This window comes from Octopus sinensis, linkage group LG4 (genome assembly GCF_006345805.1).
Source record: "Octopus sinensis linkage group LG4, ASM634580v1, whole genome shotgun sequence".
NCBI lineage: Eukaryota > Metazoa > Mollusca > Cephalopoda > Octopoda > Octopodidae > Octopus > Octopus sinensis.
This window is the reverse complement of record NC_043000.1, coordinates 114,976,984-114,998,479: the sequence shown is the minus strand read 5'-3', so window position 1 is coordinate 114,998,479 and position 21,496 is coordinate 114,976,984. Positions and strand designations below refer to the sequence as shown.

Here is a 21,496-nt window from a genome sequence, read left to right as displayed (position 1 = left end):
TGGGTATACTGGGATATTTTACCCCAGTGTCACTTTGATGGCATGCACTGCTCTCTCACTCAATAATAATAATAATTATGATTTCAAATTTTGGCACAAGGCCAGCAATTTCGGGGTAGGGAGTAAGTCAATTACTTTGCACTTGGTGATAAACTGGTACTTAGTTTATCGACCCTGAGAGGACAAAAGGCAAAGTCGACCTCAGTGGAATTTGAACTCAGAACATGCAAATGGATGAAACACCACTAAGCATTTTGCCCAGTCTGCTAATGGTTCTGCTAACTTGAGCACCGACAGAAGTATTACTTTTAATCACTTATGGAATCGACTGAAATAACTGTATTGTTGGCTGATGCTACTTAAGTCAGACATTAGGTGGAGAAGGCATGATTATTATATTAAATACGGCCTGGGACAATGCTACAAAAAAAAAAGGTTCATTGCAGGAGAAGAGGGATAACAAAATTCTACATGTGTCACAAATATATCAAGGTCTTAAATGTGGTGTATGTGGGTGATATATGTTTATACACACACTGTGCACTTTTGGAAATGGGCCTACCTTATCTGGAGAAATTTTGCCAGGGGGTAGGTTTATATCCTGTAGTTGTACAAAAGTCAAAGTTAACAAATAATAACTGCAACATGATTCAGTTATGAAAAGGTTATAATAAATAAATTTCATTAAAGAAATACAAATAAAATCAACAAGGTGGTGGTGGTGGGGTATCCTCTATGCTTAATTGAATGTCTCCCAAATTTCTCCCAAATCATACCAAACCATCTTAAAAAATGTGGCATTGGACACATTGGATGATGTAGTCTTAGATACACAATGGCTGAAATTGAAGATGGAATGGTCTTGGCTAAAATGGCTTTCATCATAGATCTACTGGATTAGAGCAACCTGAGGCTAAAGAACAACAACAATAGTAACAAAAACATTTCAGAGATCAGGCCGCTGAGGATCAATATGCTAGAAATAGCAACCAAATCTGAACTGGGCCCTTAAAAGAACAGGTGGGGTTTGTCATCTGAGTTTGAGTCACCATACAGGGAAAAGTATGGTGTAGCCTCATATCTCGAAGTTACATATATATCCAAATCAACAATTCTACAAGTTCTTATATTTATAGGCAACATGACTGACCACTTCATATCGTTGCTGTTATGCAAAACTGTTGTAAGTCCAAAACGTTGCTTTTTCAGAAAATGAAGAAATAGTTTCTCCGTTCCATTTCTTTTTACATTAACAACAGTTTCAGCTTAACAATAATACTTTGTTGGGTGCATAAAATCCTAACTCCATGCATGTATGATATTTTCAGTCAGAAATATTTTTGCAAAATACTGTTGCTGAATATCTCACGTTGTGAGATTTAAAAGTAGTAATTTTCTTTGAATCTATCTCTTCAAAGAAAGGGCTATCATTCTTTTTAGGTAAAAATTCCAACCCCAACACTACTACTGCCAGTCTTCACCACCAGCAGCACTACCATCCCCAACATGACCTCTATGACACCAACTGCACCAACATTTGGGAAGTTGCTGTAAACTGAAGCACCAGACTATCCAAAATGGCAGGATCTATGTAAATACACATTTCTTTGACTGCTTCCTTCTGAAGACAAGACTTTGTGCCCAAAATATAATTTTTTTTGAGGTGGGGGACTTTCTAGAAGCTTCCTCTATTTCTCTTCTCTTTCATTTTTTTTCTCCTTTTTTGCAACAGCTATATCTAAGAAACTGTTTGGATATGCATGCACCTAGGCCACACACATTCCATAAGTACAAAAACTCCTTGAAAACCCAGAGTTCTTCAAATGAAGCCTCTTGCAATATTTGTTCTGCATCAAATCCCATACACTTCCTTGTCACTCTTGCTGCCAGGTAAGCAATGAACCAATGGTTAACCCAATTCAAAGCTGCAACCTCAATGCTATTGTCCACCAGTTGCAATATGAGTTAATTGAAATTACAAGTTGTGAGGCTGTTCCAGGTATTCTGGACTAATTGAATGAGAAAATTAAAGCAATTAGTTCTAAATTAATTGTGTTAAGTGGTGGATAAGAGACAAGTTGCAGGAGTTCTTTGGTAGAATGTCTTACCTGAAGAGACAATAGAGTTGGTGCCACCACCACAGACAGCATGAATGAAGAAACACCACTGAATAATTTAAAGGTTGTGGTGGTGGAGGAGGAGAGGGGGTGGTGGTGATGAAGACATGTTTTGAATGACTTTTAACCATAAACTGGAGCAACTGAATCACAACTGGCTGGGGTACGACAGGCCAGCTGTAGCAACTGGGTGAGGTGTAACAGGCCAGCTATAGCAGCTGGCTGGGGTGCTACAGGCCAGCTGTAGCAACTGGCTGGGGTGCTACAGGCCATGATGTTGACTGGATGTTTGATTTTTATCACTCTTGGTACATGTCCTCAGATTCACACCCAAACACTCTGAAATGTTCATATTAGAGCTTCTGCTGCAAATGTCAAGCAGTATAGCATGTCACTTCCTAATCTTTGGCAGAGTGAATTGCATTATGGTGCTGTTTTTCCTGAAGACAGTGTCCAACTGACCCTACCATACTGTGTAGTCAACAAAGTCAAAAACAAATGATGCATATGTACGAAATAAAAAATATAAAATGGTGACAATTTACCCATCGCACCATATATATATATATATAAAATGGAGGGGGAAAAAATCAAATTATAAATGCAGCAGCTTGAAGCTTTTGAAAATATCAAATATATGTACATACAAACATATATATTATTCCCTAGTTACATGAACATACATGCAAATATATATACATACACAATTTGCATGCATATAATCAATAGGTGTATATCCACACATTTGACTGCATTGAATGCTTTTTCTGTTCAGTACTAAAGAAAGGTAAAAAAAAAAAAAAAAAAAAAAAACGACAAAGAAAGAAAAAAGAATAGCAAAGGCATGGCTGTGTGGTAAGTAGCTTGCTTCCCAACCACATGGTTCTGGGTTCAGTTCCACTGCATGTTACCTTGGACAAGTGTCTTCTATTAGAGCCTTGAGCTCACCAAAGCTTTGAGTGAGTGGATTTGGTAGACAGAAACTGAAAGAAGCCTCTCATATATATATAATAATAATAATATTATATTTTATTTTATAATTTTATTTTATTTTGCACACTGCTTAATCATTGGTATATGTTTTTATCTTATATTTAATTTTTTCGTATAGGATGTAATTTTTTTCTATATAGTATAATTTAATTTTTTCATTGTTGAAATGATAAAAGGTGTTTTTTTTTCTAATTTATATATATATATATATATCAATAATAATAAAGGGTAAAATTAATTAACTAGTAATTAATAATTTCACCAAGTAGAATTTGGCATGAAAAAGGACCATTTTTCGGTAAACTTAAACAATATTTTATAATTACGAGTATAATTATAATTAGGGTTCAGCAAAGATTTGCTTTACTACATACCGAAGTTTAGAAATAGCAGCCAAATAACCTTAGCTATTTCTTCTACATTAAGAAGTAGAAGAAATAGTAGAAGAAATAGCTAAGGTTCTTTGGCTGCTATTTCTAAACTTCGGTATGTGTTAAAGCAAATCTTTGCTGAACCCTAATTATAATTATACTCGTAATTATGAAATATTATTTATATATATATATATATATATGTGTGTGTGTGTGTTCACCTCCACTACTTGACAACTGGTGTTGGTGTGTTTACATTCCCATAACTTAGTGGTTTGGCAAAGGACACTGATAGAATAAGTACCAGGCTTATATAAAAATAAAGCAGTGGGTGGGGGTCAATTCATTTGACTAAAGGCAGTGCCTCAGCATGGCTGCAGTCTAATGACCGCAACAAGTAAAAGATAGCTAGAAGGGGGCGAGGATAGGGGGTAGTTTGCCCCTGATGATGCTTTTATGGGGAAGCACATTTGAATCTGCTGGGTAAGCCTGTATTGGTTTGGAAGTCGATGGGTGGGGTGGGAACACATACTCAAGGGCCGCCCCAGACAGCACACTTTCGGGTATGGCACAGTTATCAATGTTATTTTGCTTTATGTATGAGTTTACATAAAATAAATACACACAAATATATGTACGTGTGTGTGAGGACCAGATTAAGACCCATAGAGGTCTTAAGCATTTACAAGACTTTGGTGCCCTCATATGGTCGCTCTTGAGCACTACTGGTAACATGTAACATAGTACAACCTGTTGCATGGTTGTGTCATCGGTGACTAAACTGGCAACCCCATCAAGCTTGCTTGGTGAGGGGGGTGATTGTTGGACACCCTATGGGATGAAAAATAAGACCCATCAAAGGGCAGAAGAACTCCTGTGTAGTCAATGGCCAATTCAACAAGTACCTTGTTGCGATGAAGTGCCTGTGTGCTCCATTGACCTGGAGAGCTATGCTAGAGGGAGAGAAATCTTCAGGCAGGTCTTACCAGGCTGGACGGGTCAAAGGGTAGGAGACAGACAAAACCTTATAGACAATAAATCAAAGCGTCGACAGCAGAGTGTGGATTTAGTTATTGTCAGGACCTAACAGATCAGATTCCTGGTTTTGAACTAGCAGGATGTCATGCAGAGGATCTTGAATACAAGACAATGGATGAGACCCTAATATTCCAAGTTAGATAGAAACTACAGGACCACATGGAGCAGTGTCCTGTGACTCTTATAGTATGTGCAACTGAAACTCCTATGGGGGCGTCCTATGGGACAGGCTAGATAAGAGATATATATGTAATTCAAAATATAAACAATAATAAAACCATAAAATAAATTTTTACTTTTCAAAATGAAACAAAACTAAGATGGGAAAATAATTTTTATTTTTATATATTTCCACTTTATATTTGAAAAGTTTTCTACTTGTTTTAATTGCAAAGCTGAGCAAGGCATTTCATTTCACAATGCTCCAGTCTTCAACTGCAAATGAGCAGTGACCTAGTACTAGTGTTACTCTCCCTCCCTGTGACAATCACATATTCTGCAGGATCATATGTGGGAGAGTTGAGAGAGCATGCTTGTGTCCCTTCAAGGGCACTGACAACAATTAGCAAACACAAATACATGCAAGCATATCCTCCCTGCTTACGAGTAATGGTTGTAAGCTTTTCCTACCTTTCCAGAAGAGCATGGTAGAATCATGTAGCCTTCCCTAAAACTTGTTCTTGAAGGAAACGAAACTCCTTTGGTCCAACTCACTATTATAGACAGGGGAGGGCAATATTAGGTATACAGCTGCTCGATATGAGCATTCATTCAAAATCCGCAGAAATCAAAAAAGAGGGTTTCTGCAGATCATCCTCTCTATTCCGTCCCCCACCCAACCGGAACGACATACCTGGGTACTGTTTACAGTAATCTCATTCGTTCTTTCACCTGGAGATGTCTACACAACCAATGCCGACTTATGAATTGCTCAAGTTAAAAAAAAAAAGAAATTGAGAAATGGAAAAAAAAACATTCCACTTATATTAAGCAACCGTAGATCTACTGTATACTTGTATACCCAAGAGAGAAGGGGATAGAAGGGGAGAGAGAGGGGAAATCCTACGCTAAGGATTTTACACACCCACCTCATTTTAATGTTGAACGGAGGGGGGACAATGGTAGATTAGAAGATTCAAAATACGCGGACAGGCCAACAGGTAGATATAGATTTAAGTTTAGCCAATAGTACTCAATTTTTTGCCTATGGACCCCTTTAATTCTTTGTTTTACTTTTGAGGACCCTCATAAACATTCGATGCATTTTTGTAATTAAATACAAGGAATTATGATCTAATTGCCGAAATGCAAGAAATAGCTTACAAACTACAGAATTTTCTCAAGAAAGCCAAGAGAAAAAGATGTTTTATAAACATATTCTACCAGTATACAAAGTTTAAAAGTGTTTAGTTACAAAGAAATTATTTTAAAAAACTGCCGGTTAAAGCGAAAAGATCCAGGAATTATACAAGGAATTGTGTAAACAATATTGTTAAAATATTTTATGTATCATACAAGCATAACCAATTTATTGCACGTAAACTTGAACAACAGTATCATGCGGTGCCCTCCTCAGGAGCACATGGGGCCCCGTTGAAAACCACTGTAGTAAGCAAAATAAGATGTTATCTCTCTATATATAAAGCTGGCTACAAGTACCTAAAGCTGAAGTTGTCTGTGTATGGCAGGTTTGGTAGCCTCCAACTAACACTATCTCCTCCGAGACCCTGCGGCGCAAGTTGACCAAGAAAAAATTCAAATCGGACCATGTTAACACCAAAAATTATTTACATCAAAAAGGTGCTTTTTTTCTATGAAAATCCCTATTTTTTACGATTTTTTGACTGCTGTGTCGTCATTTTTCGGTGTATTTCAACCAGAAAAATGTTCACTTAAAGAGAATAACAAGCTACATAATACAAAATTTTTACTTTTCAAAAATTCCAATTCTAAAGGGTCGAAACAAACCCGAGCAACGCCGGGCGATACTCTGCTAGTCTGTGATAATTCAAAACGTTGTGTATTAAGATTGTTTCAACAAAATTATCGTCATAAAAGGGCAATATAAAAGAACTGAAAGAATTAATCACTTTACCTCGAATGGAAGAGGTTTGTCCATCTTATTGTCGTTGCCTGTACCTACCGCGTAAGGTGGAGTCTTACACTGTTCCTTGGGTAACAAATTCACCCTGTGACTCTCCACCAAACCGACCGGTTGGTTAGCTTTGTAATCGATGGGTTCGTTATCGCGTTCAGATACCGCTACTAGCACATGAGCCGACGGGTTCAACCTTTTGCTAGCAGCAAGTTGTACAAGAAGGTCCATCATCGCCATACTGGAATTAAATAAAAAGAAAGGGGCCGGGAACGAAAACAAGAGATTAGTAAAGGAAAAGTAAAAAGAATATTACATACCTCCGATGGAGATTTCAACGATAAAGATTTCCAAAGTGGCATTTTGCAAATGAAGTATACACACAAAAGTGTAAATATATATATATATTTAAGTAATATACATCCAGGAGAGTGTTAACATTTCAAAGTACTTTTAAGTTGTATATCAAAAAGATAATTATTATTATCAAATAAACTGGAAAAAGTTTTAAATTTTGCCTTTCGGAATTTGTTTTTGCTTTCAACTTTTTGTTTCCTTTCGTGATATTTTTTTTAATGACGAAATAAACAAAACAAATATTTTGCTAATTTGTTTTCATTTTCTTAAATATACATTAATGAATATTAATTATTTATTTATTACGAGCGGTTGTGTGCAGCAGAAATACATTAGTTTGGTTTTTGTTCATTGGAAGCACTTCAAAATATAAACACGTTTTTTTGGTGTTTCTCTGTTCATGGGACATTTCTTTTTTAAACTAACTTTTGTTTGACATCCCATAGGGAGAAAATAAATAACTTATATACACACATACGTATGTATATATGCACATATATATGTATATCTATTGTACTTTAGATATGTGAAGAGAGAGAGAAAGAGAAGTGTGAAGAATTAAAATCTTGGCAGTTTCTTTTGTGTTGTTGTAAGTTGGTTTCTGACAAACTCCAGTCAGCTAGATTAGGGTAAATACCCGACCCGGACCAGTTTCTTTTAACTGGACGGCATTGGTTGTGTAGACATCTCCAGGTGAAAGAACGAATGAGATTACTGTAAACAGTACCCAGGTATGTCGTTCCGGTTGGGTGGGGGACGGAATAGAGAGGGAGGAGGAGACTTACAGGTAACCTGAATGGTCGGAGATGGTGGTGATGGGCAGAGTGGTGACACGTGGAGAAAGCGAGAGAGTCTGTGTGTAAGGTGTATATGTACGTAAGCGGGGTGGTACGAGAATAAGAACAATATAAGAAAGGTAGAGGGGGAATATTAAGAAGAGATTGATAAATAAGAAAATAGATAGAGAGAGTCCAACAAACTCAGGTAGATATTGAGGGAGAGATAAAGTCAGGTAAAAAGAAGTTAGGGGTAAAAGTGGGTACAACTACACGCTGTGTCTTGAGTGACGATCAAGGGTAGATTCCTTTAACCACCAGTATTGTGTATATCTTTCCTTCACGATCCAACGAGGAAGCCTCTGTGTGGTCGATCGACCATCTAGAAATAGAAACCAAATGTTCCTCAAATCTTAGAAATAACATATCGATAATGTAATCCTAAATAGTCCTAAACGTCGGGATAGTCACGGCTGGAGTTTTTTTCTTTATCACAGATCTTCTCAGTCAAAGCTGACTGAGGGTTAAACAACGTGTAGATCCGAGTCGATGCATTGGGGGAATACTTTATGGGGTCGCTCGACATGCTAGAAATAGCAGCCAAATCTCAAGTTAGCTGTCTTAAAATGGAAGAATACATCGCATCCAAGTATTTGAGCGCAAGTGCTTCAGAAGGCTGTTTACACATCCTGTACACACAGCACAAAATGAACAACATTGTCAAACCATAAATCGGCAAATACACTGGCAGACACAAGAACCACTCCCTGCACAGGTAAAAGACAAAAGCTTGCTTGCCAGAGTCATGTATCCTGGCACAACTCTTTGTCCAAAGCATTTCTTCACAGTAGAGGGAGAGTGAGGGAGAGACAGAATGAGAAAATCCTGGTTTGACAACATCAAGGACTGGACAGGTCACAACACAGCGAACTTGCTATGCATAAGAGGAAAAAGAGACCAGTGGTGATGGCTAACTACTAAGGCATCTAGTTTTGTGCCCCAGTAACTGGTTGCATCAGTTAAGGGATCTTGACGATGATGATGATTACAAATAAACTTTATATAAGGCAAGGTAACTCAGTTCCTTTTGAGTGTTGGGCCTCATGGAGGCAAAGTGGCCGAGCTCCTGGGCCTTATAGATGCAAAGTAGCTGAGTTCCTTTCAAGTATTGGGATTCATGGAGACGAGGTGGCTGAGTTCCTTTTGAGCAGGCCTCATAGAGATGAGGTGGCTGTGTTCGTTTCAAGAATTGGGCCTCATGGAGGCAAAATGGCCGAGCTCCTTTCGAGTGTTGGTCCTCACGGAGGCAATGCCCAAGAAATTTGGCATTATGTTGTGCTTGAGAAGACCCATCAAACCTAGCAAAATCACAGTCATAGCAGATACCGGTGTCATGCAAATGGCACCCATGCAAAAGCACCCATTACACTCTTGGAGTGGTTGGCTTTAGGAAGGGCATCCAGCCATACAAAACCATGCCATATCAAACTGGATCCTAACGTAGCCTTCCAGCGTGCCAGCCCAGCCAAACAGTCCAACCCATGCCAGCATGGACAATGGACGTTAGATGATGATGATGATGATGATAATGATATTGTGTAGGGAGATAGACCTTTCCTTGAAAGTTCATCACACATCACCAAAAATCCCTGCAGTGTTTCAAAACTGTTGCATATGTCATGGGATTACCATCACTGCTCTAGGACTGCATTATATATACCAGTATTTCCCATCCATTTTCAGGAACTCTACAGTTCTACGAGAGCTTGCTAGGGATTCCACAAGAAATACTGATAAATGCAATAATTATATGTAAACAAATTTTTGAGTCATTTTCATGTTTATTATAAATGCACAGTATATTCCAAATGTGAAGGTGTTGGACGTTCAGTTCCTGGACTGGGCTGTGTGTTCTGTTCTTGGAAGAGACACGTTATTTCACGTTGCTCTGGTTCACTCAGCTGTAGAAATGAGTTGTGATGTCACTGGTGTCAAGCTGTATCAGCTTTTACTTCTCCTTTGGATAATTCTGGCGGCATGACAAGTGGAGGCTGGCATGTATGGGCAACTGCTGGTCTTTCATAAACAACATTGCCCAAACTTGTGCCTTGAAGGGGTACTTTCTAGGGGCAATCCTATGGTCATTCATGATCGAAGGAGGTCTTTACCCTTTTTATTCCAAATATTGGCACCTTTGGATTGTAAAGAAATGATAAGGGAGAGAATAACCTCTTAACAGGGAATTCTTGAAATATCTGTTTTAAACAAAGTGAGATTTCTTAAACGTAATCCGTGGCATCTGAAGAATTTAGCACAGCCAAACTTTTCAAAGCAGTTTTTTGAATTTTTAAAAAGAGAAATAAAAAGATTAATAGCCCTCTATTGCTTATGTTGGTATGAACATGTCCTCTGCCTTCAATCAGATCATCCTACCAAGACCTTACTCTTGTATGATGCAGCAGCTTCAAGCTGAAAGAGGCCCCATGGCAGACCCCACACCAGATGGGTAGACGTGATTAAGGAAGATCTTCAGAGGCTTGATGTCACCTTGGAGGATGCAAAAGGGCTGGTACAGGACCACTTGTGATGGTGGGCACTGGTGGACCTGGTTAGCTCTGTGCACAATGACGCCTCTGGGACAACTACTCTGGGATGACCCCAGCACCATCGAGCAAGAGCAGAGAGGTGGGGGAGAGGGATGGTATTTCAAGGATGGGAAATCTTGATCTAATGTGCTGTTTCATCACTTGATATAGTTGGGTATTTTTTAACCCTTTAGCATTTATACCATCCATATCTGGCTCAAATATTCTGCCTGTTTTATGTTCAAACTAGCCAGATCCAGCCTCTCACACCTACCCTACAATGTCATTCTAAAAATACACAAGCATATCACCAAAATCTTAAAGCTACAAGATGCTTGATTAATTTAACCCTGTGTTGTATAGACAGCTGGAGACGATGTCTCCTGGGGCTAAATTACAGCAACATTCGTCGACAGCCATGTTTTGTTGGCAAACAATCTTTACTACAAAGTTCTGTTGCGAAAATATAAGGACACAGATCGTGTTGTATAGCCAGTTGGAGAAAATGTCTCCTGGGGTTAAATTACAGCAACATTCGTCCTAAACCAGGACTATCATGTTATGTTGGCAAACAATCTATACTATAATTTAACCCTTTTGTTACCAATATGGCTGGAACCGTCTCTGGCTCTGAGTAAAAATGTCTTGTTTTCATCAGTTTTGAATTAAAATCTTCCACCTAAGCTTAGTCTCAATTTATGTTCCTAACACTAGCTGAATGATAACCAAGTTATTTTATTAAATTCTTTGTTATATTTAAAGTAATTGGAAGAAACACAGTGCATCTCAAAATATATACAGTAACAAAAGGGTTATAATATATAATAGAGAAGCAATTCTTAACTCTTTTGATACCAACCTGGCTGAAACTGCCTCTGGCTCTGTAGTACAAATGACTTGTTTTCATAAGTTCTGAATTAAAATCTTCCACCTAAGCTTAGTCTCAATTTATATTCCTAACACTAGCTGAATGATAACCAAGTTATTTTATTAAATTCTTTGTTATATTTAAAGTAACTGGAAGAAACACAGAGCATCTCAACAGAAATACAGTAACAAATGGGTTAAAATAATGTCAATAAATAAGAATTATATTTGACAAAGAAATCTGAATACTAAAGAGTTAACAGAGATTTGACAAATATTTCTAGTAGTGCATGGCAAAAAATATTGACCATCCCTGCTAATTCCATCATTCCATCCATATCCTTCCCTGCTGAAAATGAAGAGTAAAGAAAAAAAAAACACCTTAAACCATCTTGGAGTGGAGGTGTGTGTGTGGGGGGGGTCACATCACTCACTGTGTTAATGAAACAATCTCTATATTGTTATATGTTGGTATGTCAGTGGAGGTGGTATTGGTGGTGGAGGAGACGATTGTGATCATGGTGGTGGTGGTGGAAGTGGTGGTGTACAGAATGGTGGAGAGAGATGTCATTGCTTAAGATTGAGGTCAGTCACTGAACAATAAACCTGAACTGGAGGTAGGAGGAGGAGGAGAAAAAAAGGAAAGAAGCTGGTGACAAGTGGACAATGGTTGGCAGTGTGGCAGTGTGACAGTGTTGTTGTTGTTATTGTTGTTGGTGGTGGTGATGCAGTTTAGCCCCAGGTCATTCTTGGTGTAGAAGCCGACTTATCTATATGATCAAAGGTGTCCCAGCTGCAGTCATGCCTTCCTAATATTCTACAATTGCTCCATGATGGCAGAGCGTGAGTTGAAGGAGATTTAACAGTAATTTCTAGCGGGTAGAGTGACCTCACTAAGGCTCTCTCAGTGACTACTAGTAGTAGTAGTGGTGGTAGTAGTAGCAGCAACAGCAGCAGTGGTGGTGGTGGTGGTGTTGATGGTGGTTGTGGTAGTAATGGTTGTGGTGGTGGTGATGGTGGTGATAGTGTTGTTGTTGTTGTTGATGGTGGTGGTGATAGTGTTGTTGTTGGCAGTGATGGTGGTGGTGATGACAGTGGTGATAGTGGTGGTGGTGGTGGTGGTGGTTGTGGTGTTAGCAGTGTTGCCAGGAAAAAGTTCATACCATGGTTAAAAGAAATTTCAAGAATTCTTACAGTAACTAACAGCAACATCTAACAACAACAGCAACATAACAAGCCAAAATGGTTGCTAGAAAGAGCAGCCAAATCTGCACACATTTCATAATATAATGCTTGATACACCGATATCTAAAAAGATAGGATGGCCAAAGCTGGAATGTCACTTGCCATAGAGTCAGTGAGGTGGCAAAAACTATCCAAGATATTTTGTGCATTTTAGAAGTGGAACCAAATTATTACTTTGTCACTCTTTTATTTGTTTCAGTCATTTGAGTGTGGTCATGCTGGAGCACTATCTTTAGTCAAGCAAATTGACCCCAGGACTTATTCTTTGTAAGCCTTGTACTTATTCTATCAGTCTCTTATACTGAACCGCTAAGTTACAGGGCTGGAAACTTACCAGCATCAGTTGTCAAGTAATGTTGGAGGGAGAAAGATAGATACACGTACATATATACCTTATATATATATATATATATATATATATTTTATAATTAGGGCTCAGCAGAGATTTGCTTTACCACATACCGAAGTTTAGAAATACCAGCCAGAGAACCTTAGCTATTTCCTCTACTTGGTGAAATTATTGATTACTAGTTAATTAATTAATTTTACCCTTTGTTATTATTGATAATATATATATATATATATATATATATATATATATATATATATATATACATATATACGACGAGCTTCTTTCAGTTTCTGTCTACCAAATCCACTCACAAAGCTTTAGTCAGCCCGAGGCTATAGTAGAAGACACTTGGCCAAGATGCCACGCAGTGGTACTAAACCCAGAACCATGTGGTTGGTAAGCAAGCTACTTATCACACAACCACTCCTGTGCTTTGGACCCTAAAGGGTTGTATTTTTCACGGGGAGGTGCGAAACTGCATTAGCCCCCGCCAAATATATTAGTGTTAGCATATTAATATAGGAAGCAGTATTTTTTTTCCTTTACATCTTGTGATGTTTCTGAACACATCTTCTTCACTTGGTTTTTTTTTTAATACCTATTCACTGTTCACTTCTTGTGCATATTCTATATACTATTCCTGCAGTTTTGGTTCCTTTTTCTGATGAGTTGTAGTACACCTGGGCACTGTATACAATAAACTCATTAAATATATATCGTTGCTATTATGCAAAAGTGTCGTAAGTCCAAAACGGTGCTTTTTCAGAAAACGAAAATATAATTTTACCATTCCACAGCAAAACCATTGTACTACACTTTAACAATTTTTGATATCTTGGCATATGAAGTAGCTGGAGATACGATAGTTTGACCAAAACAACCGACCATTGCAAGCAAAAATAAATATTAAAAAAAAAAAACGCATTTAAAATTTGGACATATGACAGTTTAACATAATAGCAACAATATACATATATATATAATGTATATATATATATTGGACAAGTAGTTTTTAAGATATCAGAGGTTTTTGATGTACAGATACCCGAAACGGTGCATAATGGGAAAATATTCTGAAAATAATCTTAAACCTTATCTGATATATATATAATGTGTGTGTATATATATATATATATATATATATGGTGTGATGGCGATTAACCAATTGTAAAAATATTCAAATCAATGATACCAAGTAACATTAGTACTGATATATATATATATATATATATATATATAAAAAAGGAAATGAAGAAAATGCTGACAAATAATTGAAGTAATTTAAGTAATTTAATTAGGTGAAAGTTCTTTTTACCGGTTGCGCATTTGTTATGCTTATCAAAATATAAAAGAGAGATTAGAGTCTGTCTCTTATATGTGAAAAAAAGAGGCTCCAGAGTTGTTTTGGATTTGCTTGGTTTCGCGCCTAAAATTTTGATTGGTCATTATGAAGGGGTCACGTGAATGTTTGAATGGAAGTTGGTGTTGGGGTAAGAAAAAAGGCTCCAGAGAAGTTAAAATTTGGCTAGTGTCCCGCCTAAAATTTCTTATTGGCCATAATAAAGAGATCACGTGAATGTTTAGAATTTTCGAAAATAGTGTTGTTGAAAATTCTTATTGTTCAGGCTGGTCAGTAGACGTCATGTGGATATTTTAAATAGCTTTTTAGCTCATAGTTAGGGAGTGTATTTTCCGCTTGACTGGATAAGTAAGTTCGTTTAGAACAGGGAGAGCTGTATGTATGTATGTGTGTGCGCGCGTGCGCGTGTGTGTGTGTTTATATGTATGTTGGGGCGCGCGCGCGTGTATATATGTGTATGTGTGTGGGTACAATTTTCAATATTTATAGTTCTGCTGGCCTTGTGCCTGTATCGGGAAGCAACGTATTTGTGTGAAGTCAATATTTACAGCCATTTCCAAAAAATAGTGTTGGATGTTTTGCACCCGTATTCAATTATGTGTATGTGTGGAACCATATATTTGTGTGTGTCATGGTGTTAATATCTGGGTAAAGGTGTGTGTAGGGTGTGTGCAGGTGTAAGTGTGTTTGTTGTGGGTTCGTGTTAGGGGCATGTGTTTAGAAGTGGTCTGTATTTATTAATAAGGTGGGATTCCATGGTTATTCGCTGGGTATGAGTGGCATTGTCTTTAAATTTGTAGAGGGGAAAGATTCTAAAATTGGATGGAGTTGTGCGGCACAGGTATCAATATGTGCACTAAATGCTATTTTCTATATTCCTGTATTTTTATTTGGGATCTATGGACAGTCATGCGTTGGCGGAGGCTATTTTTTGTTTGGCCTATGTAGTGTTCATTACAGCCCGAGCAAGTTAAGACATATACTAGGTTTTCTGATGCGCATGTGAAGTTGTGTTTTACTGTGAAACGTTGTCCTTGTTTAAAAAGGAATTCCGGACCTTCTATTAGGTTGATGCATATACCACAGTTGGGTCTATTGCATTTGTTTACTGTGGGTTTAGTTGTTGTGGTTGGCAGTACTTTGGCATTTGTTAGGATGGTTTTCAATGATTTGGGTTGCCTTTTGCTCTTTATGATTTCGTGTGTTAGGAGGATTTGGTTCATTCTATGGTCCTTTTGTTCTGGAGGATGGTGTCAAAAGCTTCATTGTTGAGGGGGTTGTGTGTAGAGATGTATGGTAGAGTATGGGGTTTCGATGTAACAGGTTTAGGGCGTCTAAGTTCCTGCGTGCTGAGTTTTAGGGCGCGTTGGATCCCATTGTCAATTAGTGACGTGGGGTAATCCCTGCTTGTTAATGTGCCCTTGAGTTCTTGTAGACGTAAGAGACGGGTGTTTTTATTGGAGACTATAGTGCAAATTCTCTTGGCTAAGTTGTAGGGAATGTTAATTTTAACGTGTCTAGGGTGGCATGAATTGAAAGGGAGGTATTGCTTGGAGTCTGTGGGCTTGTAGTATATGTCTGTTTCTATTTTTTTGTTGTGAATTTTAATGAGGATGTCAAGGAAGGGAATTTGTTGAGGGCTGTATTCCATTGTGAAAATAATGTTTGTGTTGAGCCCATTTATAAGAGTGTGAAATTCGTTAAGCTTCTCGACAGTTTCGGGCCAAAGGATGAAGCAGTCATCAAGATATCTCTTCCAGTTCTTCTCTATGTGTGTGTGGAGAGTGGTGCCAAATTGGTTAAGAACGTTATTATAGAGGGTGATTTCCAGGTATCCCATGACTAAGTTGGCGTAAGTGGGAGCTGTTTTCGTTCCCATTGCCGTCCCTGATTTCTGTCTGTAGAATTTGTTGTTGAAGGTGAAGAAATTATTCTCTAAGATGAATTTGAGTCCTTCTAAAATAAATTCCTTTTTGATGCGGTGTGGGAGTTCGTTGGAGTAATTATCCAGCCAGAATTGGATAGCTTCTATTCCTAGGTTGTGGGGGATGTTGGAGTAAAGATTGACTACATCGAATGTTACTAGCAGGGTTTGTTCAGCAAGAAGTGTATTGGGGAGGTGGTTGAGCATATCTAGATCGTCCCTTATGTAGCTTTTAATGTGTTTGAGGAACGGCTTGAGAAGGGTATCAATGAAGTTGCTAAGGCGGTGGGTTTCGCAAGCGGGACCTGCTATTATAGGTCTCAATTTGAGGTCATTTGGTGAGGGGACATTGATTACAGAGTTTGTGGCTTCCTTGCATGCCTTACTTATTAATTCGCTTTTATGAATTTTGGGAATACCGTAGAAGAGGCTGGTTTTACTAGTGAAATTTGTGATGAAGTTGAATTCTTTGTTAGTGAGTTCTTCTTTGTGGGGGTTGATCAGGGTTTTTAAGTTTCTCATAATTTTCTGTTGATTGTAGTGTTCAGCCTTTTCGTAATATGTTCCATTTTCCAAGGTGGAGAGTGCTAAGTTGATATAGTATTCTGTCTCCATTAAGACTACTGCACTTCCTTTATCGGCCTCTTTAATGGTGATAGATCTTTCATTTTTTAATTTGTTTAATTCTTCCCACTCTTTCTTGTTGAGGTTTGGTTTGGGTTTTGGTTTGTGTAAGTGTTGGTAGGGGAAGTTTGTAATGTGCTCACAGAATTCGTCTAGGATTTTATTTCTACCTTTTCGTGGGGTGTAGTTGCTTTTATTTCTAGCTAGTGACTCATCCTCATTGTGCTGGTCGAATAGTTCCTCACTAAGTCGCAATTTTCTACAAAATTCTGTAATGTCTTCCTTCATTTCGTAGTAGTTTGGACGTGGGGGGGTTGGTGGTGCCAACCACAACAACTAAACCCACAGTAAACAAATGCAATAGACCCAACTGTGGTATATGCATCAACCTAATAGAAGGTCCGGAATTCCTTTTTAAACAAGGACAACGTTTCACAGTAAAACACAACTTCACATGCGCATCAGAAAACCTAGTATATGTCTTAACTTGCTCGGGCTGTAATGAACACTACATAGGCCAAACAAAAAATAGCCTCCGCCAACGCATGACTGTCCATAGATCCCAAATAAAAATACAGGAATATAGAAAAATAGCATTTAGTGCACATATTGATACCTGTGCCGCACAACTCCATCCCAATTTTAGAATCTTTCCCCTCTACAAATTTAAAGACAATGCCACTCATACCCAGCGAATAACCATGGAATCCCACCTTATTAATAAATACAGACCACTTCTAAACACATGCCCCTAACACGAACCCACAACAAACACACTTACACCTGCACACATCCTACACACACCTTTACCCAGATATTAACACCATGACACACACAAATATATGGTTCCACACATACACATAATTGAATACGGGTGCAAAACATCCAACACTATTTTTTGGAAATGGCTGTAAATATTGACTTCACACAAATACGTTGCTTCCCGATACAGGCACAAGGCCAGCAGAACTATAAATATTGAAAATTGTACCCACACACATACACATATATACACGCGCGCGCGCCCCAACATACATATAAACACACACACACGCGCACGCGCGCACACACATACATACATACATACAGCTCTCCCTGTTCTAAACGAACTTACTTATCCAGTCAAGCGGAAAATACACTCCCTAACTACGCGCTAAAAAGCTATTTAAAATATCCACATGACGTCTACTGACCAGCCTGAACAATAAGAATTTTCAACAACACTATTTTCGAAAATTCTAAACATTCACATGACCTCTTTATTATGGCCAATAAGAAATTTTAGGCGGGACACTAGCCAAATTTTAACTTCTCTGGAGCCTTTTTTTTACCCCAACACCAACTTCCATTCAAACATTCACGTGACCCCTTCATAATGACCAATCAAAATTTTAGGCGCGAAACCAAGCAAATCCAAAACAACTCTGGAGCCTCTTTTTTTCACATATAAGAGACAGACTCTAATCTCTCTTTTATATTTTGATAAGCATAACAAATGCGCAACCGGTAAAAAGAACTTTCACCTAATTAAATTACTTAAATTACTTCAATTATTTGTCAGCATTTTCTTCATTTCCTTTTTTATATATCACCACTCGTGTTCGACATCTCCTTTTTTTAAATATATATATATATATATGTGTGTGTGTGTGTGTGTGTGTATATAATTCTCATAAAAATATCGTGTACATTAGAACACATTAAGAGGCTTCCAAATAGGAAAGCCTTGTGCTAGAAAGCGTAGTAGAAAACTCAAACCACTAATTATGGATAAATTCTTGAAAGGATTGAAAATTAAAAACATTTACCATCTAAGAGCAGTTTTCTACTGCTCTTTCTAGCACATGGCTTTCCTATTTGGAAGCCTCTTAATGCGTTCTAATGTACACAATTTTTTATGAGAATAATATATAGTCTATTGACTATTTCTTTTTGTGCTAGGCCACTGGTAATAATAATTTCTATAATTCTTATTACCCTAATATTATTTATTATATATATATATATATGCATCTCATTGTTTTGAATATTTCAACAATTAGTTACCTTCACTCTGATGACTTAAGCTGAGTTTGATTAAGCCCCAGGTTGCATCCAGCTAGCCCTACCCCAAGCATCACAGCTCCATCCTCTTCTCACATGAGCAACTTTTGCTGTTTCAGTGGTTAACTTGCCTTCAGGCCTGTGTGATGCTTAACAAATAGCTAGAAATAAGTATGTTGCAAGCCAGGTAAATAATTAAATAGACAGAGGTAAGTTAGTGTTAATTTATTAATGCAAAAAGTATTAAAAGGTTAACTAAAAATAAATAAGTCATGAGATATACAGATAAGTAAGTTAGTATTAACATGTTTAAACGCATGAAGCATTAATAATCTAAATTGAAATTAATTAAGTATGTGGCAAAAGATAAAAAACAAAATGTAACAAACAATTTTTAGTCAGTGACTAATATTATTTCTAATTTTCCAGGCATATATTAGAGATAGCTTAGAATATGTTTTGGTTTTATTCTGATCTCATCAGCAGAGCCATTACCTTTACTATAGTTATCAAGAAATTAGCTGGCAAAGATAAATAAAATTCTTTAGAGAATATACAACTCAAGGAGGCTATTCCCAATAAAAAATGGTAGTCAACTGTGTGTTAACATATTTAATGCAAACAAACCACTAAATCAATGCATTAAAATTGATCAGAGTATTGTAGAAGACACTAATGACTAATTAGTTGACTTGGTTTAAAATTTTCGATTCCATTTATGAGTGAGATCGTTGCCAGAGCAACAAGCTGGCTTTCGTGCCGATGGCACATTAAACACGCCATTCGAGCGTGATCGTTACTGCGTCACCTTACTAGCACTTGTTCTGGTGGCACGTGAAACATTCGAGTGAGGTCGTCGCCAGTGCTGCTGGACTGGCTCCTGTGCAGGTGGCATGTAAAAAGCACCATTTGGGCATGGCCGTTGCCAGTACCACCAAACTGGCCGTCATGCTGGTGGCATGTAAAAGCACCCACTACACTCTCGGAGTGGTTGGCGTTAGGAAGGGCATCCAGCTGTAGAAATTTTACTAGATCAGATTGGAGTCTGGTTCTCCACACCTCAGTCAAATTGTCCAACCCATGCTAGCTTGGAAAGTGGACGCTAAATGATGATGATGGGGTGAAGCAGAATTGTGAAAATCCAAAGAATACTGTATTTATCCATTCTTAATACATTCTGGCAGGTTCAAACATGAATATCTGATCACTGTTGTTTTTCACCACCCTTTAGGTGACATATGTTCATAACACATGTGAATCTAGTCTAAAGGGACTTGCCTGAACCAGTGTTTTGACCTCATTGTATGAGTAGAGGTACATGGCCAAGTAGTTAGAGCAGCGGACTCACACTTGAGGGATCGCGGATTCGAATCTCAGACCGGGCGGTGTGTGTGTTTATGAGCAGAACACCTAAGCTCCACATGGCTCCGGCAGAAGGTAATGGCGAACTTCTGTTGACTCTTTCGCCACAACTTTCTCTCACTCTTTCCTCCTGCATCTTGCAGCTCACCTGTGTTGGACCGGCGTCCCGTCCATTTGGGGAACCTATACGCCAAGGAAACTGGGAAACCAACCCTTATGTGCCAGGCATGGATTGAGAAGGAAAAACAACTGTTCCTTCTAAAGAATGAAATATTGTGTGTCTCCTCAGTTGAAGTTACCCAACAAACAAGCTATAAATTATCTGTTTGGCAGACATCTGCAAGCATTAACAAATAGTTTGTTTGCTGATTTCGAAAAACAAGAGTTTGTACTCTTGTCAGATTTGTCAATTTGGTCATGGGGTAGCTTTGACTGAGGAGACATGCAATGAGGTCAAAACACCCTCGTACACCAGTGAATCATTGAACAACATGTGTCATGAAAACACAATGCTTAAAGGGAGGAAGTGTTTTCCAGTGATCTTAAACATTAGCAATAAAATATTCACATTCAAATCTACCATAACATATTGGGTTCAAATTTTGGCACAAGGCCAGCAATTTGGAGGGTAGGGGCTAAGTTGATTGCATCAACCCCAGTACTCAACAGGCTCTTATTTTATCGACCTCAAAAGGATGAAAGGCAACGTCGATCCTGACAGCATCTGAACTCAGAATGTAAAGACAGACGAAATACAGCTAGGAATTCTGCTTGGCATGCTAACAATTCTGCTAGCTCCACTGCTGCTGCCTTATCTTCCAGAACATATTAAGCGTGAATACCGGAAATCCTCGAGTATAATCCGCATTTTGTTCCCAAAATTTAAAGGTCAAAATCCCTAGTGTGTACTATATACGAGGTTAAAAATGAAATTATTTTCTAAGCAATGTCCGAGTCTCTATTTGCTGACTGGCTATGTTTATTCAGGCGCATTTTATGATGTCAGGCATGAAAATACCTTAAGCTAAGCTTGAAAGCAATGAAGTCATAAAAGAATCATCCATAACTTGCAGTAAGCAACATTTATTAAACGTTATTACTGTTATTCCTTTATTTTCTGCAAACAAAATGCACAAAAAAGCTACATGTTTGCATTATGTTATATATACAATAATAATAAAGGACATTACCGTATACATTTTTACAAACCAAGGAAGTTATATAGACCTCCTTGACTCAAATTAGAGAAGGGGTGCGTATTATACACAAGGTTTAGGTTTTTCAGAGGTACAGCCCCCTAAAAATCTCCTGCATATTATACGCAAGGGCGGCCTATACGGTAGATATGTTAAATCCTCTTCATTTATTCAACAAGAACTGGTCAAAG

The 21,496-nt window shown here is 38.0% G+C and overlaps 1 protein-coding gene across 9 annotated transcripts in view; it reads right to left on the bottom strand.

Moving 5' to 3' along the window:
- The window catches only part of LOC115210393, a 274,118-nt gene that overhangs the window by 85,074 nt on the left and 167,548 nt on the right, over positions 1-21,496 (bottom strand). For 8 of the 9 annotated variants that reach the window (XM_036502388.1, XM_036502389.1, XM_036502391.1 and 5 more), the window contains exons 3-4: positions 6,615-6,855; positions 563-601 (exon numbers count right to left, since the gene is read on the bottom strand). In XM_036502388.1, the coding sequence (XP_036358281.1) occupies positions 563-601; positions 6,615-6,855 (280 nt within the window). The remainder of the gene's footprint in view (positions 1-562; positions 602-6,614; positions 6,856-21,496) is intronic. The other variant, XM_036502392.1, reaches the window with a different exon arrangement.